General features: G+C 35.7%; 1 protein-coding gene across 1 annotated transcript in view; it reads left to right on the forward strand.

Annotated features, from left to right (window-relative positions):
• CGNL1 (cingulin like 1) overlaps positions 1-21,206 on the forward strand; it is a gene marked incomplete at its 3' end in the record, with an annotated part of 45,305 nt that extends 24,099 nt beyond the window's left edge. Inside the window, exons 10-18 of the mRNA XM_082005309.1 lie at positions 5,378-5,530; positions 6,191-6,361; positions 8,770-8,931; positions 9,773-9,862; positions 15,587-15,670; positions 17,507-17,631; positions 19,226-19,334; positions 20,263-20,426; positions 21,056-21,206. Of these exons, the coding sequence (XP_081861435.1) occupies positions 5,378-5,530; positions 6,191-6,361; positions 8,770-8,931; positions 9,773-9,862; positions 15,587-15,670; positions 17,507-17,631; positions 19,226-19,334; positions 20,263-20,426; positions 21,056-21,206 (1,209 nt within the window). The remainder of the gene's footprint in view (positions 1-5,377; positions 5,531-6,190; positions 6,362-8,769; positions 8,932-9,772; positions 9,863-15,586; positions 15,671-17,506; positions 17,632-19,225; positions 19,335-20,262; positions 20,427-21,055) is intronic.
• Positions 21,207-21,524: the final 318 nt, after the last annotated feature.

The raw sequence follows: 21,524 nt of genomic DNA on the forward strand, positions 1-21,524 counted from the left end.
GAAATTTAATGCATGTCACTAGGACTTGCACCTTCTTAAACTCTATATGAAGTCCTCTTTCCACCTGCTACTTACTCTACTTAGTATCCAGGAAAGGATATCCTTCCTCTCACGTTAGCCCAGAAATTGATAATGTGGAGAATGCATCTACTTCAAAGCAGTGGAGACGGATGTTGGCAATACTGTGTATGAGTAAATACGGAATGATTCAGATGAAATGAAAATTCTCATCTGTTTAGTAAGGAGATTAATGTGTACAAATCTTACAACTCTTCTTATTGACATCATATTCTGTATCTTAAAAAGTTGCAAACCTAATCTTTCCTCTTTGTAATTCACCTTTTACATGTACTGAAGAAGCATATATTTCTACAGTATCAGATAGTTCAGAATTCTTAGTTTTGCTTCTCGAAGCACAATTTTTAAATGATTCTATCAAATCAGACTCAGAAGTGAGGTACATATGCATTGCTAGTGACCTTTTCTTAATTGAACAGATGTTTTCCGTTGTTGTCATGAACACAAATTGTACATTACTGTTGGGAAAATCTGAAAATGAAACTTGGCTATAAGTGGATTATAAACCAAGGGAAGATTGTATTAGCCAGCATGTTCTCATGGTTCAGTTAATTATGGTAAAAAGAGAAAAAATAACAACAATAAGAAAATACTACTATGTCTTTAAAATGGAATGTGCTTCAAGAATGTAAGTTTTTAACAGTATGGGTAAGGAAGTTTTGTTTCTACAAACTGATGTTTTTAAGCTGATGTTCCTTGTAACATCATCAATAAGTGTTTCATCTCAGGCTTTTGTTTTTTTTTTTTTCTTTTTCAATCTGTTTATCTGTTCTACTGCACTGATTCTCCAAATTCGTTTGTATGTATTGCTGATAGTCTGCACAATCACAATAGATGGCCCATTTCTCATCATTGGCTTGCGTCTATCACTGTTCTCCAAGAACTCCCTTCTATCACAGCCTGGCTTGACCTTCCTGGACAACATGACTCAATGCACCATATGAATCTCTTGCATCTTGATTAGCTTTATGTCAAGATGCTTGAAAATTATTCTTTCTTTTCCATTTACGCATCTTTCAGGTCATCAAGACAAGTAATGCTGCCTCCAGGCTGAAGAAATCTAGGAAAGGTGACAGATGGAAGAGTCTGTCTTGACATTTTAGTCACAATTTATGTCTGATTTCTGGCACACCAAATTTAATCCCTTTTCTGATTCTACACTCTTCTTGTCCACCAGATACTAACACTAGCAGACTTCAGGATGTAGTCAGCAGTCCCTTTTGTTTAGAACAATTCAGCCTTTCTGTCTTTTAGATTTTTACTTGTTTTAATGAATAAGGTTGTGCCGTAGGGTGATTTGGCTTTGTGTTACCTTTGACAGTTTAGATGACAAACTTTGGCACAGTAATAATGCTTATCGCAGTGGAAACTTAATTTCTAACTGGCCCATCTTACTTTTTACATAATGCAGATTACTTTTAATGGTGGACTAGTGTACGACAGACAATGACAAGATGAATAGAATTGTAACAGTTACTGTAAACATAGACAAATCTATTCCTCCTCCATCCCAAATTTGGAAAAATAGGGAAGTATCACAATAATCTTATAGGCTACTATGAAAACAAGTTACTACCTTTGTTTTCCCCTATTTTGTTCTCTTTCCTTCTCTGAGTATATGGAAATGTGAATGTGTTTTATTGTTACTCTATGGCTCCCTGTCTTCTGGACCACTGTCTGTCCACCAACCTGAAATTGGGAAATACTGCTGTAGAGTTAGCCTCTCTTGTGCTGAAATACCAGTTGAACTTCTTCACAAGGTAATTAATTGCCACTACAGATTGACTTTAAATTTGTGACTGGCAAACTGTTTGCTTGACTTGTGGTTACGCTGTAACTGACAGGCCAGCCAATTCTAGTGAAAAGCACTCAAGATTTTTGTATGTGAAGGGGACTCAAATTAGAGGTTATACTTGAGTTGGCTGTTGAATTTGTCCTGGAGGACGTCCCAGATTTCAAATATTGAAATTCAGTATAGTGTACTGAAAAGCTAGACGCTTGGTTATTCAGTAGCAATATTTCCATTGCATCACATTTTTTAATACCTGAGTTAAGAAAAATTATATAAATGGAAGTTCAGTTGTTTCTAGCATGTCATATTAGTTTCTCTCAAATATTAATATTAAGCTAGACATGTTAATTTTTATCAGTATTGTTATCTTTTATCGGGTAATCCAGAAAAGGAAAATACCATATCCTGTGTTGCCTGAGGAAGATGATTCATGAGAAACTGCGTATGACATTATTCAGGGGAAATAACGAGAATGAAGTAGTATTTGTTGTAGTGCAGGATTTTTATGAAAACAAAGATAATTTCTGTTGCAAGGGCAGTTTTCATAGGGAATATTTTTACCCTATGCCTATGTTACCAAGTTTTCTGCTGGCTACTTTTCAGCAAAACAACAAGGACCTTATTAAGCTTCGATGGTAATTTCGCTATTTGAAGAACAAATGATTCTGTGGCATAGCTAAATAATACAGATCATAACATGGACACCTTTTAAATAGATGTTGAGAAAAAAATTATGCAGAATGGTGGGGTAAGAAAACCACCATTTTCAGTCAAATACAATCCATCAAGCCCAGAGCACAATCAGCTATTATACACTTTTCCAAAGAGAATCGTTGTGCATGTGAACCATCTGATTGTGTGTTAAAAACTTGTTGATTTGGTAAGAACCAATACTGCTGTAATTTTTTTTTTTTTTTTTTTCCAGTTTTGTACTTCATGTGTACCCAGAGGAGCCTTTGCTTTCTCCAGTCACTAATGAATGTGATCTACCAGAAGGGGAGGCTGGAAAGTGATAGGATCTTTACTGGGTCCAGGAAGTGCTTAGTCCCGTGGTTCTTATGGCACATCAGATGGCTCAACAGATACTGATGCATTACAAGAGGGACCAGGGCATGGGAGATTTTCATGGTTGTGGGGGAATCATAGCATGAAGCACCTGAACTTCAGTTCTAATGGTGCTCTGAAGCAGCATTGCCACTGTCAATTTATTACTGAACTAACTAAAAACAAACTCAGCAAAACTGACATTTCTCATTTGAACAGGTCAGTTATCTAGGAATTTCGTTTTCTGTTAAAATAATTATGTTTACAACTTCACAATACTTTATCATTTTTAGTAATGTACTTAGTATTTCTTCTATCATCCTTCATAGTAACAAAGTGAAAATATGTTGATGAAAATGGGGAGATGCAATACATGAAAAGTATAGATTTTTCTTTTCAGGTTGCCAGAATATAACTTAGAAGAGAAGAAGCTAAATTTCAGTCTCGGATGTCTGCTACGTATCTGAAAATCAGGCAAAAGTTAGCATGACCCGATGAAAGTTGAGGTGATCCACTGCTTACATCAAGCCCCCTATTTATTATTTTCTTTAAATATTGTAATTATTCATACCTGTTATTACCTTGGCAATTGCCCTAGTTAGTATATGAAATTTTTTCTCATGTTAGTGATGGATTTGTTTGATTGGTTGGTTTTTGGTTTTTTTGATGATGTTGATAACTCTGAAGTAAAGAGGGTGACCAGATTTGCTCTAATGTTAACTTCCCTTTTCAGCACACTGGGAATGCAGAACCTGCAATCTAGCTTGCACCATTATTCTGCCACATTGTATTTCACTAATGTGTGTTTGTGCGGTTTGTTTCTCAAGGATGTGTAAATAAACAGTAAAGTTAAACGATCTGTGAAAGCCTGGTGGAGGGGGGTGCACATGAGGTTTTTATAGCCCGTTCGAATATGGCGCGTTAGCAGGGTCCCAAGACTTCAGCAGCTTTTAGAACTGAAATATTAAAGTTGAACCTTTTCAAGGTTCTTAAAATCCTTTGGTGTGAGCTAAACCAATTCTGGTGTAGAATTAGGCCTTGCAAAACAATATCTGTTAGCCCTCAGCATCTTTTAGAGTTATGTAGACACTTCTTAGGCATCCACCATAACTCCTGTTTGTATCAGAGATGTCTTTTGTTGACAGGCTATACAGGAATGTAAGAGAGACAATGAATCTAAAGAAATCTCTAACTTCTAGTATTTGACAATGTTCATTCTTTTCTCTTATAACAGAACAATTATTTTTTCAGATTGTGATCTATATTGCCTATAGAAATACTACTGTGTTTTCACATTTGAAGCTTTTTGAAGTGTAATAAAGTAAGCATCATAGGTATTAGATATTCAACAAAACTTTATATTTCCAATATTAAAATGTATAAAAATGTTTTGGAATGCTTTTTGCAATTTATGGTGATTTTAATTATTTACATTTTTCTGTTGGAGCATTTAAACTGTCCATAATCTGGTTTTAACCAATTTAATGGTGCTTCTCAGACTTAATAAAAACAAACCCTTTTTGTAGTCTTGTAGTGTCTATCTAGAGTAGGGCCATTAAGGTATTTTATTATGGAGAGAGAAGGAAAAGGTGAGAGTCCCAGCATGGAGATGGAAGATAACGCTTTTCTTGTATTGGAATGAACTAGCGACAGTCAGTTATTCTGCTGGTGGACCGTGTTCAGAAGTTGGAGGGTGGTAAGTTCTTAGACATCCTGAATGTGATAGCAGACACATTTGGAGTGCCTGGTAGATGAGCATGCAGCATAGCTCTGCAGTTCATTCAAAATTTAATCCAGATAATGAAGGTCTGGTTTGAACATTTAATGGCAAAAGTTCTTTCAGGAAGGGGACTTCTGTGCTAGGAGCTGCAAAGTTCTGTTTGCACAGCACCTGACACAATGAGACATCATTTTGATTAGGGCTTCTGGGTGCTATAAAAGCACATCATCGGGGAAGAAAAACCCCACCACTAGTTATTTCTTGGTCATCGTAGGAACAGATTCGTATTTTTTTTTCTTTTTTTTTTTTTTTTTTTAAACCTAGGAAAAAACGTTGCTGTTGGAAGATTTTTAAGGGAACATTAAAGGGAGCATATAGAAAAATGTGAAACCTGATACAGATATTGAACCTTGGCAGGAGGGTAGGATTTGCTGACGTCTGTAACTGCAGAGGAGTGTCTGCTTTGCATGTAACAATCATGAAAAGGGTCTACATTTGATCCTACGAATGTTGCAACAGTGTTTTAGGAATTTATAGTAAGGATAAAGTGCTACATTGCTGAAATAATGTTTCTGCTGTACTGGCTATCAAACTGTAACTCCATAAACTTCTTTTTTAATTTAAGTTTGTTTAACAGCTGGTGGTATTACTGCTGCATAGAGTGCTATAGCATTCCTTTAAGGCATTAGAAAAGACAGTCTACATTTCATTATATGTTGGTTTTTTTTTTTTATCTACTGCAGGAGAACATCAGTTGTGTTTTGCAGGAACGTCAGCGCTTAACTCAGCAGTTAAAAGACGAAACTCACCAGAAGGAACAGTTAAAGCAGATAAAGAATGAAATGGAGAATGAACGATGGCAACTGAACAAGACTGTTGAAAAGTTACAGGAGGAGGTATGAGTTCACCCCAAAGAGGCTGCAGGAATCTGAATATCTAACAGACAGAAGTAAATGAGCTGCCAAATTGTAAAGTTTTTTTTTTTTAAATGTGTAAAAGAAAGTGAAATGCAAACTTTACTATTAGTCTTTTTAACCTAGAGACTATCAATAAAAGCTTTCAGGGCTGGAACAGTGGTTGGAACACTGCTATCTCAAAATATTATTGTAAAACAGTTCTGTTTTGTTTAAAAAAGATCCCAGATTTGAGTTCAGTTTCATTGTATGCTGCAGCGATATTTCAGAGTTTTACAGCTAATTCTCAAGAGGCTGCTGCATTAAACTTACTTTGCCATCTCTGTGTAAACCATACAACTTTATATTGATATACTGAAGTGACTGTGTAGTTCATTACATCAGTCAGCTGCAAGAACTGCTGACAAACAAAAAGAGAATAGTCTTGCCACACATACTATTAGAAAGTAACTTCACTGTTTTGTGTTTTCACACTTCTGCATAAAAACTAATTCCTTTGGGAACATGTTTGATACATTTTCTATTTGAAAATACTGAGCTGAACATTGAAGCAGGAGAAAAAAGTGTTTTGGTATATTAAGCATGATAGAACCTTTTGTAGAACTATTTTAGGGAAGTAATTATATGTACTTTTTTTCCCAGATGTCTGAAATGGTAGAGGTCTCAAGAACATCAACTCTGGAGCTTCAGAATCAGCTTGATGAATACAAGGAGAAAAATCGCAGGGAACTTGCAGATGTGCAGAGACAATTAAAGGAGAAAAACCTTGAAGTAGAAAAATCACGTGTGACAACCATGAGAATGCAAGATGAGGTAATGACTCATAAGTTCAGTGACAAATTCTAACCTTTGACCTAAAATTCAGCTCAGAGAGTTTTCAAGACAATGAATGTTTGCTATCACGTTTTGTGTACTTCGTCATGAGAGACTGATCTCAATCAGCATGGTTTTGAGTTTCATTCTTCATGGTGATGTTAAGCGTGGTACTTCTGCTAGGAAAATGGGATTTCCTGTTTATGACACATACATTAATTTATCATTAATTACCTTAAGTGATATGACAAGGATTCCATTGATGTGCTACTCTTTTAATGCCTGCTACTGAAGGAATTGTGAATGTGGAAATATTCTTGAATTAGGAAAAAAAACCTCCAGCAGTTATTTAAGAAAAACAATGGCTCTAAAATAGTTGACATATATTCTCATCTTTGAATGAGCCAAGCTGCAGATTTAAATGTTACGGTGTCTGTGCAATGAAGAATCAACCACAGTCTTGAAGTGTCTGCCTCTTAGCATGGGATTTTGCCATAAAGGCAATCCAGTCTATTTAAAGATCTGCATATACTTGTTCTGCAATTGGAAAACCTATGAGAATACACTGGTCACAGATGCTTTCTGTATATAGAATATTTTAGTAGTTTGATTTTTCCAGTTCATAACTTCTCTTATGTTACCCTCTCCCCTTAACAAACTTGTTTTAAATTCAATTTAAAAGAACAGCAATAGAGGAAATTACAGTTCCCATATATTATTTTGTCTTCCTTCTATGTTTATTCCATTCAGGGGTGGAGAGCCTTTGTAAAGGGATGAAGACTCATAATGAAATGTGAAAGATGAAGCTAAGATATTGAGAACATGGCTTTTAAGTTGAATAAATGAGAATAGACTTAATAAATAGCTTAAATAAAGGAGATGTGTGTATGTGTGTAAATATGTATACATACTGTGTTTACAGTTATGAAAAATACTTATGGTGTTATCTATTACAACTATAAAACAAATACAAAGAAAAAATTTTAGAACAAAAGAAATTTTAATTATTTGATAAAAAGACAATCCAAACACTATATAACGGACAAAATATTACTGATTGTGGAATTCTACATTTTTTAAAAACCTAGGGCTTTAAAAATGTAGAATAGCAACTAGCTGCAAAAGAGGGGGAAAAAAATCTGAAAATACAGGCAGGTTAAATAGTAGACTTCGAATTGTCCTGAATATTTAGTCTCTCTAGAAAGTCTGTATTATCTCTTCCTCTTTCGTGTTTTACAAGAAGTACAAGTAGATAGTCGTTCTGTTCAATGTGAAAGAGTCTGTTGTCTATCAAAATCCTCTTGTGTTGGTGTCATAGTGCACAAGCCATTCTTTTTGAGAGTCTCATCCAAAGCCAGGGATTGTAATGGTCATGGCAACACTAGTATCATCTTGTTCTAGCAGGAAAGTTATGAAGCAGTCTTGCAAGGCAGTATGGGAGTTCTTCATTGCTGCATCTCTTGTAAGTTCCTTGTGGATACATAAAAGATACTGATCTTGAAAGTTGTCAATCCAATGTCCTTCTGAAACATTAAATGCATATGAAATGCTGTTAATACACAGATCTCTGCACTTAACTAGCTGTTCACAAAGTCATGCAGATGTCCAGTGTTTTGTTGTCAGGACTTAGCAACAGGTAGCAAACTGTAAACGGTCATTAATACATTATCTTGCCTTCATCACTAAAATAGGCACTTGACTAAACAGACAAAGAATATGGAAAACTGTATGCTGATGTAAAAAGCCCTCATATATTATATACATGTTACAAGTATAAGGAATGATCACAGTCTCAACTAAAACCCCTCTCACTAATTTTTTTTTTTAAAGTACTCTTTATATAGTTTTATATAGGTTTTATATAGTTTTATATAGTTTTATTGAGTATACGCTGTTGTTAGAGTAGAAAACTTGTCCTCAGCAGATAGCTCTACTATATCTAAAAGCTATACTAACATATATATATGTTAGCAATTATGTTATTGGTAAAATGCTGTCACCAAAGTGCCTCAGACATATAAACTACATAATTAGTTAAGAGCTAAAGTATTGGTAGCCTGAAAAGGGAAGGAATAATATTGCAAAAGTTGCAAAGATACAACCATTTCACAAACTGTAAAAATTTTGGCTTGCTATAACTGGATAAAAAGAAAGAAATTTTAAACACCCCACTATGTATAATTGTCACTGTAAAACCTGTAGTGTGAAGCATCTCTTTAGAGCTGATATTTAATCAAAGTTTATTTCCTTGGTGCCATCTTGTGGATAAAACAAAAATTACTGTGAAAAGCATGTAACTCCTGTCACACTTCTGGATCTGTCATGTTCGTAGTCAGTCCCCTTTACTGACATCACTTATTTGTAGAAAGTGCAGTATAAAGTGTATTACTGTAATCTTACTGTTTCAGATGCGTCTTATGGAAGAAAACTTGAGGGACCACCAGAGAGCTCAGGATGAGGCAATAACAAAAACTCAGCTGCTAGAACAGACTGTGAAGGGCTTGGAGTATGAACTGGAAGCCAAAAACCACTTAAAAGATGATCGGGCAAGACAAATCAAACTAATGGAGGTAAAAGACATTTTTAAGGGTTGGCATCTTATTAGAACTGATTAAAATTATTTTGCTATTTCATATGGATTCTGCCTGGGAAGAAAGAAGATAACTTGATGTTGTTGAAATCCCATGCAGTACTATTGCGGGAATTATTCTGGTGTATTCTAAAGGTGATCTGTTAGCATATCTATTGTAGCGTGATGCAAATTACAATCAAGCAAAAAAATGCTAAATTGCAATTGTTCTTTGATATTTTTAATTTTCTTTTAAATTAATTTCCTCCAGAGTTTACCAGGCAAAATTGTATTATTTTTGTTTGTAGGCCCATCACTCTGAACTTAAAAAGTATGTAGAAGTGTAAGTTCTATTTAGCACCTAATATGAATTCATTTCAGGAGCTTAAATAACATCAGTAGTCTAACTATGTTGTTACAGGGTTAGCTTCATAACCGTTCAGTTCAGCTGAGCTGTCATTTGACTTTCATAAACATTTTCATACCATTGTAATCGTATGAAAAAAAGTTTGTCTTCCAAACGTATGATGAAACTTAGACATTCTAAAAGCAGTCTCTAGAAACATTACAGCACTTATCTTATTTTCTTGAAATTGATGAGAGTGATTAAAAAAGGAATGAAACTTCCATTTTACTTTTGTCAGACAAATTCACTTTAAAGGCTTATGTACCTGCCATCTTTTTTTTCTAGATTCTGTATGTGTTTCCATAGGCATTTCACTTTTCAAGTTTAGTCTTTCAGACAGTTTGAGTCCTTGAAGTTTAAGGAAGAATGCCCTGGTAGCAATCTGAAGAGGATGAGAAAGTAGTATGTTGAAATCACTTTTCTTTGTTCCACTTAGGAAAAGTTATCTCACCTGGAACTTGAGCTTGATGAAGAAAAGACTAATTCAGATTTGTTGTCCGAGAGGATCAGTAGATGCAGAGAACAGGTACTTGAACAAGTTTTCCAGTTGTTGTATAACGATGAGGAAAAAGTGTTATTAGGGTCAAAAATTATAGACTAACTAAAGAATGATTAGCAATAGGGTTTATATACTATACTTAAGCAGAGCATGTAAACCGAAAAAACAAAGGTTCACAAACATGATTAAATATGCGCCTCCATGTCATCACAGACCAATTTTTTCCTGTTTTCCTAACTGGAAAACTGACACAGATTGCATATAAAGACTGAATCATCCTCTGCTATTCTTGATGCAGTGAGCTTCAAGTAATCATTGATGCATGCAGAGATGATGCTATCTTGGGCTTAGTGTTAGGTGGTGAGGCTATCGGAGAAAGCCTGGTTGTAGAAAGTAGCTTAGATTGAAAGACCAAAATTTTTTAACCTTACTGAAATGTAGGACAGCATCATAGAGTCTTGATTTCAAAGAAGGTGGGACTTAGGAAATTTGTGGAATTAATTAGTGAAGTCAGCTGAACTGAAGATGCTGGCCAGTTTCAACAGAGAGGAAGCTTTATTTTCCTTGCAAGGGTAAAAACTGATTAAGATATATCAAAGATAAGACAGTTGGAAAGTGTTTTGCACATAACAACATCAGTCATTAGTTCCAGAAGTGTTAGATGAGTAGACAACCCAGAAAGAGGGGAAGAAAGATTTATTAACAAGGTTGTGTCTCATGGGGCAGAAAATGTAAAGATAACGTGAGATTTGCCAAGCTAAGTGAGACCTATCATGGTAATTCAAACAAGTAACAAAAAGGTTCTTGACTGTATAAGTAGAAGAAAGAAGTTGTGGAAACTGTATGATGAGGTATCAATCAAGATAAAAGGTATGCCTCCTCAAATAAATTAATATTTTGCCTCTATCTTCAGTAAGGCCAGTGGATGTGCTGGTGGGGGGAGTGGGCTAATGGAAATGAGATGATTGAGCTGGAAATCACCAAGCCTAATAGAATTAGGAGTTCATTGTTCTAAAGAAAGAGGCCTTAATAATATTATTCAAGATTTCTGAAAGAACTGACATGAATTTACAGGTCCTGTAACAAAGATTTTTAATAAACCATAGAAGCAGAGAATGGGGCCTAATGACTGAAAAAGTAACCAGAGCATCCATGGTCAAGTAGTCAGTATTATGCAAGTTTTTGATCAGCCCATGGAAAGGAATATGGTGATGTGGCTGTCTTGGAATATCACAGCCTAGACAATGTTCTTTGCCTTAGTTTTACATTCTGAAAGATGTGAAACTGATGCATAACTCATTACAGCATGCCTGCTACTGTACCTTTTAAATACTGTACCTCATTAGTAATTTCCTAGAAGTCGAGGAGACAATTTGCAATGAGGTGCAACCCACAATAGTCTGTTTTGTTTTCATTTCTCTTTCTTTCTCCAGCAAAAAAGAATTGCTGACATTCTTTTGAATAGCTTTAATTTCAGAGAGAGAACAGAAAGTAAAATCTTAGTTTCCGTGTCTTTTCAATGAAATTGTATATCCCACTGAGACAGCTGGAGAGTTTTAAAGTGAGTTAGAGCTCAGCTTTCTTTCATGCATCCTTGAAACACCAAGGCACCATTACTACTTTGTTAGGACTTGGGTTACTGAGATTCTATTTGATTGCCATATAGTCTTTTTGCTTTTATTCCGTTGGTACTGCAGAGAATCTGAGTTGGTGTGTGAAATAGAATGTAAAGGACGCATAAGAATGCGGGGTCATGCTATTGTTAAATTAGGAAGCCTTTAATACTAGAGTCTTTGCCTGTGTTGTAAGCCCGGGATAAAAGAACCTTAGCCATAGCTGCACTAGTGGGTACTATAGTAAGTTAATTTGCTAACTCTATGGAAACCTAAAATACAGATGGGTGATGAAAATGTTACATAAGGAGTAAAAGACGTGTTTATTTTGAGGTCTGGAGTTTCTCATTTCACACATGAGTTACAGAGGTTGCTTTGTTTTGATTTTATGCCAGAATGACTAAGTAGTCAAATTACTAAAGAATATTTCAGGGTCTGCTAAGCATTTATAATGACATGAGAAATTATAATGGGTTTGTTTTGGTAATATCTGTGTTTCTGTACATTTTCTTAATTATAAATGTGGTGTTCTAATATACCAATAATGAACTGTAATACTCAAATTTCTAGTAAAAACAAATTGAAACAACTGGTTCTATTTTACATAAAGCTAAATGTTTGAATAAACATTGGCAAGGCAGATCGTTCACATATCATTTACCATGAAATGTTATCCTTTTTTAATTTAAACACCATTTTGAATCTGGGAATGGCTGCATGAGACACTGTTCTCATCTTCCCTACCTTGTTCTCGAAGTATCACAACAAAGTAGAAACAATAAAAGAATTTGGGGGAAAGGTGGATCATATCCCATTAGTTTTTAAATTATTAAGTATTAGCAACTCTGGAAAGAGCAAAATGTTCAACACACGCAAGTGGAAAGCTAGAGCACTCAGCTGCCCTTGGAGTCTAAAGCGAGCACGGACAGGGCACATTTTAGTACATGATGGGTTTTTTCCTACAAACAAATGAGATGAAGTACGTCTTGTCATTTTGTTTTTGCAAACATAATTGAAAAATACTTACGATACTCTCATCAATTCTTGTATTCTGTGAAAATGCAAGGATGAGTCTATTGACTTCAGGGTTGTTTCCAGTAAGTGTGAAAAATGGACTAGTTAGTTTCCACGACAATTTGAGAGTAAGTACAGAATGATAAAATTGCATTGACTGAATCATTCACTTTCTTTTGGTAAGACATTACCAATAGATAGCTGTATACCTGCTCTTTAGCTGGCACCAGGTGTGGGAAGCAGACAAATGAAAATGTGGACGTGAAGGTTGCTGTTCAGTTATGAAGGATCAAAGGGGTTTGTTCGGCTTTAGCTTGCTTGTTTGTTAAACATCAATTTTTTGGTCATATATTTGAAAATTGTGTATGTAGGCATCTATATATAGGCACATATATTTTACTTTTCCCTACTTGGGTATTAGCAAGAAACATAGGCTGTGAACCTAGTGAGAGATGGTAAACGATGGTGATAGCATCAAAAATATTATTAGAAGTCAAACTGCTTTCACTAACAATGAACTCAACAGCTGCTTCTAATCCTAAAGCTGGCACAAAATACTGTTATGTCTAATAAAGCTTTGTCAAATCTGATACTATTGCTTTTCTCAATTCTTCGTTGTTAGCATTCTTCAAATCCAGCTGTGATAACTGTTGCCTTAAGCTGAAGAAATAGTTTGTTCTTTTAACATAATGGGAATATATTAGATACAGGAAAGGTAGAATGTGAAGCACAAAACTCCACATGGTACGTACCCAGAGCTTATTTTAACTGCTGTGAAATAAGTGAACAGTTTGAGCACGTTTTGGCAGACAACTGTGGTTTTTTTCTTTTCTGCATGTTAGTTGTGTGTTTATTAATGAAAAGAGCAAGGACATAAGTGAAAGCTGTTTCCACCTCCCCTAGCAAGAATTGTGTCCTGTTGCCCTTCTCTTTTTACAAGCTCTTATATATATTTGCACATAGCTTTCTGATCCTAATCAGATGTAGTAATTTTTCTCTCTCCCACTGTTCTTCTGTGAGTTTCCTTTTACCATGAGGTGTCCAACAACAGTAGCAGTCATCTTGAAAATGTAAGAGTTGTCCTCTAGATAATTCCTTAATTTGAGATCTTGGGAAAGTTGAACAAATTTGTCACAGCCTTTGAGCACAGTAAGAGCACAGTAGAACTTTAGAGTGGTCCATTAAGCAAGTTCCTACATAAAACAAAAACCCTTTCTTCAGATAACAGTTGCATTTTTTTAATTAGTCATTCATTTTACTACAAATTTTGCTTTATTTTTTCTGTGTCTGTCTTCATGGCTAAAGCAATTACAGCAGAATAAATTCTATGTAATCCCTCACATTATAACTTTTAAAATATATTTCATTAATAAATGCAGCTGTTGTATACATGAATGACTAATTTTTATATATAGAATAATATTTTACTAGATAAAATAATATTTTACTATATACTGTATAATTTTTATTATTATTAGGCTTCTATGCAACAATGAGAGCTTTTAGGAAATTACCCAGCTGTTGAGAACACAGCCACGTGCTAACATTTGTAATCCAGTAACTGTTATGACCTTACTTTTCAGGAATGCCTTCTACTGTTCTGCAAGCATACTGTGACATAACATATGCAACTGCATGCATTGCTACCATTGTTTGTATTCATATATTCATTTCAAAGCTACAGAAACAGTGTAAATGACTTCTTTTAAACATATGATTAACTAATAATATATCTTTTAATATTATAATGTGGTTAAAAAAAAAAAAAAAGACCTAAGGTAAAATTTGATGTGCTGTACGTGTTTAACCTTCACATTCTTAGCATTGCTTTTGGATTTTTTTATGCAAGAATTCCTAGTGGCTTTTAAAAGACCTTTAGTGAGATAAATCTGTAACTTAGAGCTGCTTAACTGTGGTAGTGTGTTTATGCATGTTCATATACAGTTGTCATAAAGCAGGGAAGAATGCTGTGGCCATTGAAACCTTTGTCAGTGTTTTTGCAGGTACAGTAATTGGCATAGATGTTCACTGTTCCCCAGGTGATAGTCATCACAGTAAACACTGTGCAGGGAATAGCACAAATGCTGTGGTAACATTAGCTGTGCCTGCAAAGGCATTTGTAAAGACTTGGGGGCAGGTCTCAGCAGGAATAAGAGGTAGGAAAAGTATTTGGGCACTACAGACTTTTTCCTTTAGCCTCAAAGTTTCAGTAGCAGCTGTTAGGCAGCTGAGAGTTTCTCTTTGATCCTCAGAAATAATTTTCTTTTTCCAGTTAAGTCCAATAATGGGATAAAACTAACTAATTCTGTATTCTTATCTTGATTCTGTATTGATGAGGTAGTTTTTTAACATCTTACGTGTGGAGAATATCCTTTCTTTTTGGTTACTGAACAAAATATTTACAGAAACTATAGCAAAAGTTGTGTTTTAACAAAACAAACAAAAAACAGCCCCTCCCTAAATCCAGAAGTTGATGGTCTCCTGGTATAACAGACATAAACTGACTGGAGGAGGGGAACAATGTTTATATCCGGTATGCATCAGTCTGTTGAAAAAGAGTTTTTACTATTCTCACGGACATAGAAAACTATAACTGTCTGCAGAGTGTCTCACTGAGTTCTAGGCACTTCTCTGCAGTTACCAGTTGGTGTTTAATAAAGTGAAACTTTGAAGTAAGACTAGTCAGCAGCTTCAAGGTAAGGTGCCATTTCAGAGCTTCAGACTCTTCAGTATGAAGAAAACAACTATAGGAGGTATCTGAAGACTGATGTGATGTTCTGGAGCTCAGTTCCTTCCATACGATGTGTCTTTCATGGAATGCTTTAAAGTTCAGTCCCCTGCTACAGAATGTATATACTGAACATGAACAATACCCATTGTGGCTGGAAAATGCCTAGAATAAGCACTGGGAATAACATGGGCATCCTGAAACGGAAAATTTTGTTCAAAATTTATCTGGAATAATGCATATGTCTGGAGTTCTAAGAAAGAGGAAATTTTTTTCTCATTGCATAGGTATATGTACTTTATGTATATATGTGTATATATACATACACACAGTATCATATAGATAAATGTAAATTAAATCTTTTATTATAATGTCTGTCTTTTCTTTCTATAATAGATTGAACAAATGAGGACAGAGCTACTTCAGGAAAGAGCTATAAAGCAAGATTTGGAGTGTGACAAAATGTCATTGGAAAGACAGGTAATTATGACTGGCATATCATCACACTAGCAACATGACAGACTGGGTATCTGCCTTCATTAGGAAATTCAAATAAGCATTTAAGGAATGCAGTATTTGGTAGCTGGCGCTTCCCACCATAGTGTGCTGCTCAAAGTATGTGTTGGTAAGAATAGATTAAAAAACATGAGCATCTTAATACTGATTCTCAAAAGAAAATATTATAATCTTGAATTAAGCCTTTTCTTAATATTTTTTTTCTATCTATACCCCCTGTTTTAGCTTGAGGTTTTTCACAACTTACATATTTCATATACTAAGCACTCATACTATGCATATATCTGTTTATATAATAAGACATTTTTGTTGTAGTGAGTGCAGGCATCTCTCTACCACACAATTCTTTATATACATTTGAGGATCAAAGACAGTACAAATAAGAAATGTGGCAGTTGATATGGTACACTTATTTTAGAATAGAACTGAGAGATCAATATAGAAACTTAAAAAGCACGTATACAGAAAAGACTATAGAATATCAAAGACACTGTTACCCAGTTTAGCTGTAAATTCTTTGACCACTTTTGGAGGAGCTGTTCTTCAAAGTCTTAACTGTACTGCAGGAACGCTATTGAAGGTAGATCATAACTTCAAGCAATTGTGATTTTAGTTGAGTATTTTCTTCTGCAGGAGCAAATGAGTGAAAAAATTACTTGACTCTGAAAGAAAAGATACAAATTTGATAGAGGACTGCTACTTTCTGTTGCCTAGGAAGGAATATGACTCATATGTTTCAATATCTGTCATGGAAAGGAAAAATAAAGATAATTTCTAGCTTTTTGCAAGATTTTATTCTGCAGCTCAGTGGTCTTTGAAAGCGAGATTACTATCATAGCCCCAGCTGAGAACCAGAGGATGCCTATCTTAGCAAGTCATAGTATTATTGACAGTCTCAAGGACATAAAACAGATTGTAATGGGAATTTAGAGAACATGTTTATACCAGACACCTAATTTGGTGCCTTAAATTATGTGAAATTATGCCCATCTTAATTGTTTGAGAAAAAAGAATGCCACCTACTGGTATATCCCATGTACTTCCTTATACTTTAGTCCTGACTTTTCTATCATAGCTTTTATAGTGTTTGAGATCTGAGATCATAGTCTAAAGTTCTGTAACAAAGAGCTTTATTTTCCGTCCCTCATGTAACTCTTCTGTTTTTTTCTGGCAACTTTATCATTAGGTCCCCATTGAAAACCTAAATTACCTAGCCTCATAAAAATTAAAGTGTAAATCTGACAAAAAGTCTGCTTTTACAAAATGCAGCTTACAAAGTTTTTCAAACTATTTATGTAGTAGGAGTAGCATTGGATAGTTAAGAAGGGGGGTGGGGAAAAACCCACAGTAACAGCTTTGATAAAGTGTTATTGGATGCAAGTAATTTCTTTGTCTACTTGTTTTAGCTGTAGAGTTACAGGGGAAGAATACAGAATTTGACAAAAGAATTGTGTGGCGAATAAGACATATCGAATGCTATTTGAAAAATTTTGGCATAATAAAAAACGCTGCTGGAAGGGGCTTGCAACCATCTGCAGTTAAAGGGTCCATTTAAGCCTAAAATGTTAACTCAAGCTTAACATTAAAGTCCTTTTAATAAACTACAGTGGTAGAAGACTGTTTGTAGTAAACAGTAAAATCTCACTGACTCTCTGTTTCCATATTCACTAAATTAAAAAATACACTGATCACTTCATGTTTGCCTGAAGAAATTAATTGTGAAGAATTATTTATTTTGTGTTAAGGTGATATTTGTTAACATGAGCATGTATGTAGTAATCAAGTATGTTCCAACTATAGAACAAAGACTTGAAGAGCCGAATCCTTCACCTGGAGGGTTCTTACCGATCCAGTAAAGAGGGACTTGTTGCTCAAATGGAAGCAAGGATCACAGAGCTAGAAGAACGACTTGAAAATGAAGAGAGGTGAAGCTACTTATGTTAAGATCAAAATATGCATGTTTAAGTTCGTTAATATGGCATCTTGCTAATATTAAGTCTCTAATACAATTAATTTTTTTTTCTTACAAGCAACAAATTAAAATGGTTACCGTTTCATACAAGAATTGCAAATTTTCTGTTTGACTGAAAGCATACTAGAAGTTGCCTTACTGATTTAAAACTGGGCACAGTGCTAACATGGTTCCATACCTCATTGTTTTATCAGTATCTAATATCAGTAACAGACTTAGAAATTGTGGTGGGTTGACCCTGCCCAACCAAAGCCACTGTGTCACTCCCCTTCCCAGATGGACAGGGGAGAGAAAATATAACAAAAATCTTGTGGGTCAAGATAAGGACAGGGAGAGGACCATTTGCCAATTACTGTCATGGGCAAAACAGACTTGACTTGGGGAAATTAATTTAATTTATTGCCAACCAAAATCAGAATAGGGTAATGAGAACTAAAACCAAATCTTAAAACGTCTTCCCCCCACCCTTCCCTTCTTCATTCCTGACTTTTCTACCTCCTCCACCTCCAAGTGGTGCAGGGGGACAGGGAATGGGGGTTGTGGTCAGCTTGTCACACGTCATTTCTGCCGCTCCTTCCTCCTCATGGGGAGGACTCCTCACACTCTTCCTCTACACCAGCGTGGGATCCTTCCCATGGGAGACAGTCCTCCACAAACTTCTTGAACATGAGTCCTTCTCACAGGCTGCAGTTCTTCGTGAACTGCTCCAGCATGGGTTCCCCATGGGGTCACAAGTTCCGCCAGTAAACCTGTTCCAGCGTGGGGTGCTCTCTCCACAGGTCCTGCCAGGAGCCTGCTCCAGTGCAGACTTCCCACGGGGTCACAGCCTCCCTCAGACACATCCACCTGCTCTGGTGTGGGGTCCTCCACGGGCTGCAGGCAGATATCTGTTCCACCGTTGACCTCCATGGGCTGTGGTGGGACAGCCTGCCTCACCATGGTCTTCACCATGGGCAGGGGAATCTTTCCTCCAGCGCCTGGAGCACCTCCTCCCCCTCCTCCTTCACTGACCTTGGTGTCTGCAGAACTGTTTCACGTATTCTCACTCCTCTTTCTGGCTGCAAATTGCTGTTGCTGGCTTTTTTTCCCTTCTTAAGTATGTTATCCCAGAGGCGCTACCACTGTTGCTGGTTGGCTAGGCCTTGGCCAGGAGCGGGTCCATCTCGAAGCCGGCTGGCATTGGCTCTGTCGGACATAGGGAAAGCTTTTAGCAGCTTCTGACAGAAGCCACCTCTGCAGGCCCCCTGTTACCAAAACCTTGTGACGGAAATATTAACTAGAGTTTAGCACTTCCATTTTCATGTTCACTTCATTGTTTAATCTTGGAGGAATGTATTTTTTCTTACAAATATTGTACTGGAGACAGAAGAAACTGCCCTTAGTCATTCATGGTTTTGAAGAAATTTCTTAATATGTTGTATGGAATCAGTAAATCAAAGCAGGGGCCATTATTATTTATTTAATTCTTAGAAGATTGCTAAGAAATTATGTCAGCAGGATTGGAAGTATTTCAGTTCCTTTTCTTTTGTTTGCTTTGTTTTTTCTAGGGATAGAGCTAATTTCCAACTAAGTAACCGCAGACTTGAGAGAAAAGTGAAGGAGTTAATGTTGCAAGTAGATGATGAACATCTCTCATTGACTGATCAGAAGGACCAGGTAGAGGGGAAGACTAATATGCAAATATGCACATATTTGATATTAATCCTACTAGCATAAATCATCATATATAAAAGATATGAAAAGAATATAGGTAGATACTGATTACTCTGTTTACGATCTCCCATTTAGTGAGATTCGTAGTTACCATTGTCATCATGTTCTTTTGTCTAGTACTAAATTGTTATTAATTTCTAAAATTATGAAAAGGAAGCACTTATAGAAGCAATGCTGTAATTATTTTAAGAAATAAAGCCAATAACAGACAGTACATGATCCTATCAATATATACACCAACATGTGATCCTATGAATACATACACCAACAAATAATACACTTGGTTTTGCCACCATAAAATTTTGATTAAAGAAACAAGCTATTTATTGTTAAATGTAGGTTATAAGTATTAAGCATACATTAATATTCTAGTAGTAATATGCTCTACCATTCCTGTGGTCTTTGTTGATTCCTTGCTTAAAACACGGTTTGTTTCAGTAAGTGAGTCAAATAGTTAATATTCTGCCTAGAGAATGAACAGTATGTTTCAAACTGCAGATATCTGTTAAGGGAACAGTCTTTTGAAATCCTCTGGGTTTTTAAATTGTATTTTGTAGTATCTGTCTGGTAAAGTTGCTTAACTTAGACACACTAATAGCTCCAGTCTTCCCTTATTGACTTGCTATCACATAATAACTGTCTTACTCTACCAAAGCTACATTTGCTTGTTGCTGTTTTTTCTTTTTGAAAAATTGTATCCCGTCACTTTTCTGGAAGTCTAATGCTGATTTTCAAATATTCCTGAAGCACAGGATTACAGTGTCACTACACTGGCAAAGTTGTGTCTTTATTCTCCCTCTCATAGATGCTGGAAGAATAAAATTCCTTTATTAAAATAGTCCTCTAATCAGCTGACATGTAAATATTTCAGTTGAGTTTGCGTTTGAAAGCAATGAAACGTCAAGTGGAAGAAGCTGAAGAAGAAATAGACAGACTGGAAAGTGCTAGAAAGAAACTCCAGAGAGAACTGGAAGAGCAACTAGACATGAATGAACAATTGCAAGGACAGCTTAACACTGCAAAGAAGGAATTAAGGTAGGATGACTTGTCAGACCTTGCACTTATGTATCACACCACCACTCACAAGATTAATCTCTTGCTCCTTTAGTCCATAAACCGAGGGCTTCCTCAAACAAACATCAAGTTTGTCATAAGCAGACAGAGTTTGAGACAGACCTGTGAAACTGTTTGCTTTCCTTTCTCTACAAATGTTCTCCAACTCTTTCCAGGGTGTTCTAGGTGTCCAAACCTTCCTTCCAAGATCTGCCTGCTGAATGAAGGCATTGAGGCAGGGAATAAAAAAAACGAGAAAAAGGTGGTGGGACTTGACAAGTCTTACCATTTGTAGTGATAAAAATTTCCTGTTAACGACTGAGAGGTACAGCTATCCTGTGTTGGTTTTCCTCAGCCATCTTTGAATATCTCGGTTTACAGTTTTCCCTCTCTGTGACTTTTGTTAGAAGTGCTTGAAAATATGATTGATTGATCTTCATTCTCTTGCATGTTTCTTTCCTGTAAGATGTGGTCTAAGATAAACTACCGCTATCAGAGCACAAGTTTCTTTTAAAAATGTAAATCCTACCTGTCAATGTTTTAAGCTTTGCATAAATGTTCTGCATGTAGATGTGCAGTTTTAATAGCAAAGATGTGTATTTTTGTTTTAGTAGACTGAAGAAGTCGCCAAGTAAACTGTTGGCTGATTCTGATGATGATGATGACGATGATGATGATGATGATTTCAGCACGGATGGTGATAGTCTCTGTGAAGTACCTTCAGGAAGTAACTTTTCAAAAGATGATGACACAAAAATCTAAATAAATATTGAATCTGTGATTCCTTGAAAGTACTGGAAGAATAATAGAAATTATCAAGAAACTGAATATTCTAGAAGGCAAATGACATAAAGGGATTTAAGAGTTGGAAATATAATGTTTCCATCCATACTGTGCCATTTTCTTATTTAGACCTCCACTGTTTATTATAGAAAACAGGATTGCATTATAAAACAGCTATAAAGCACGGAGATATATGTAACTGCTACTGAAAACATGTGGGTAATGTTTCACATTGGAAATGTTATTTTGCTAAAATTCTGTTTAAGTAAAAAGCCATTTGAAAGTAATTAAAAATTA

The sequence above is a fragment of the Phaethon aethereus genome (genome assembly GCF_964289735.1).
Source record: "Phaethon aethereus genome assembly, chromosome: 12".
NCBI classification, from domain to species: Eukaryota; Metazoa; Chordata; class Aves; order Phaethontiformes; family Phaethontidae; genus Phaethon; species Phaethon aethereus.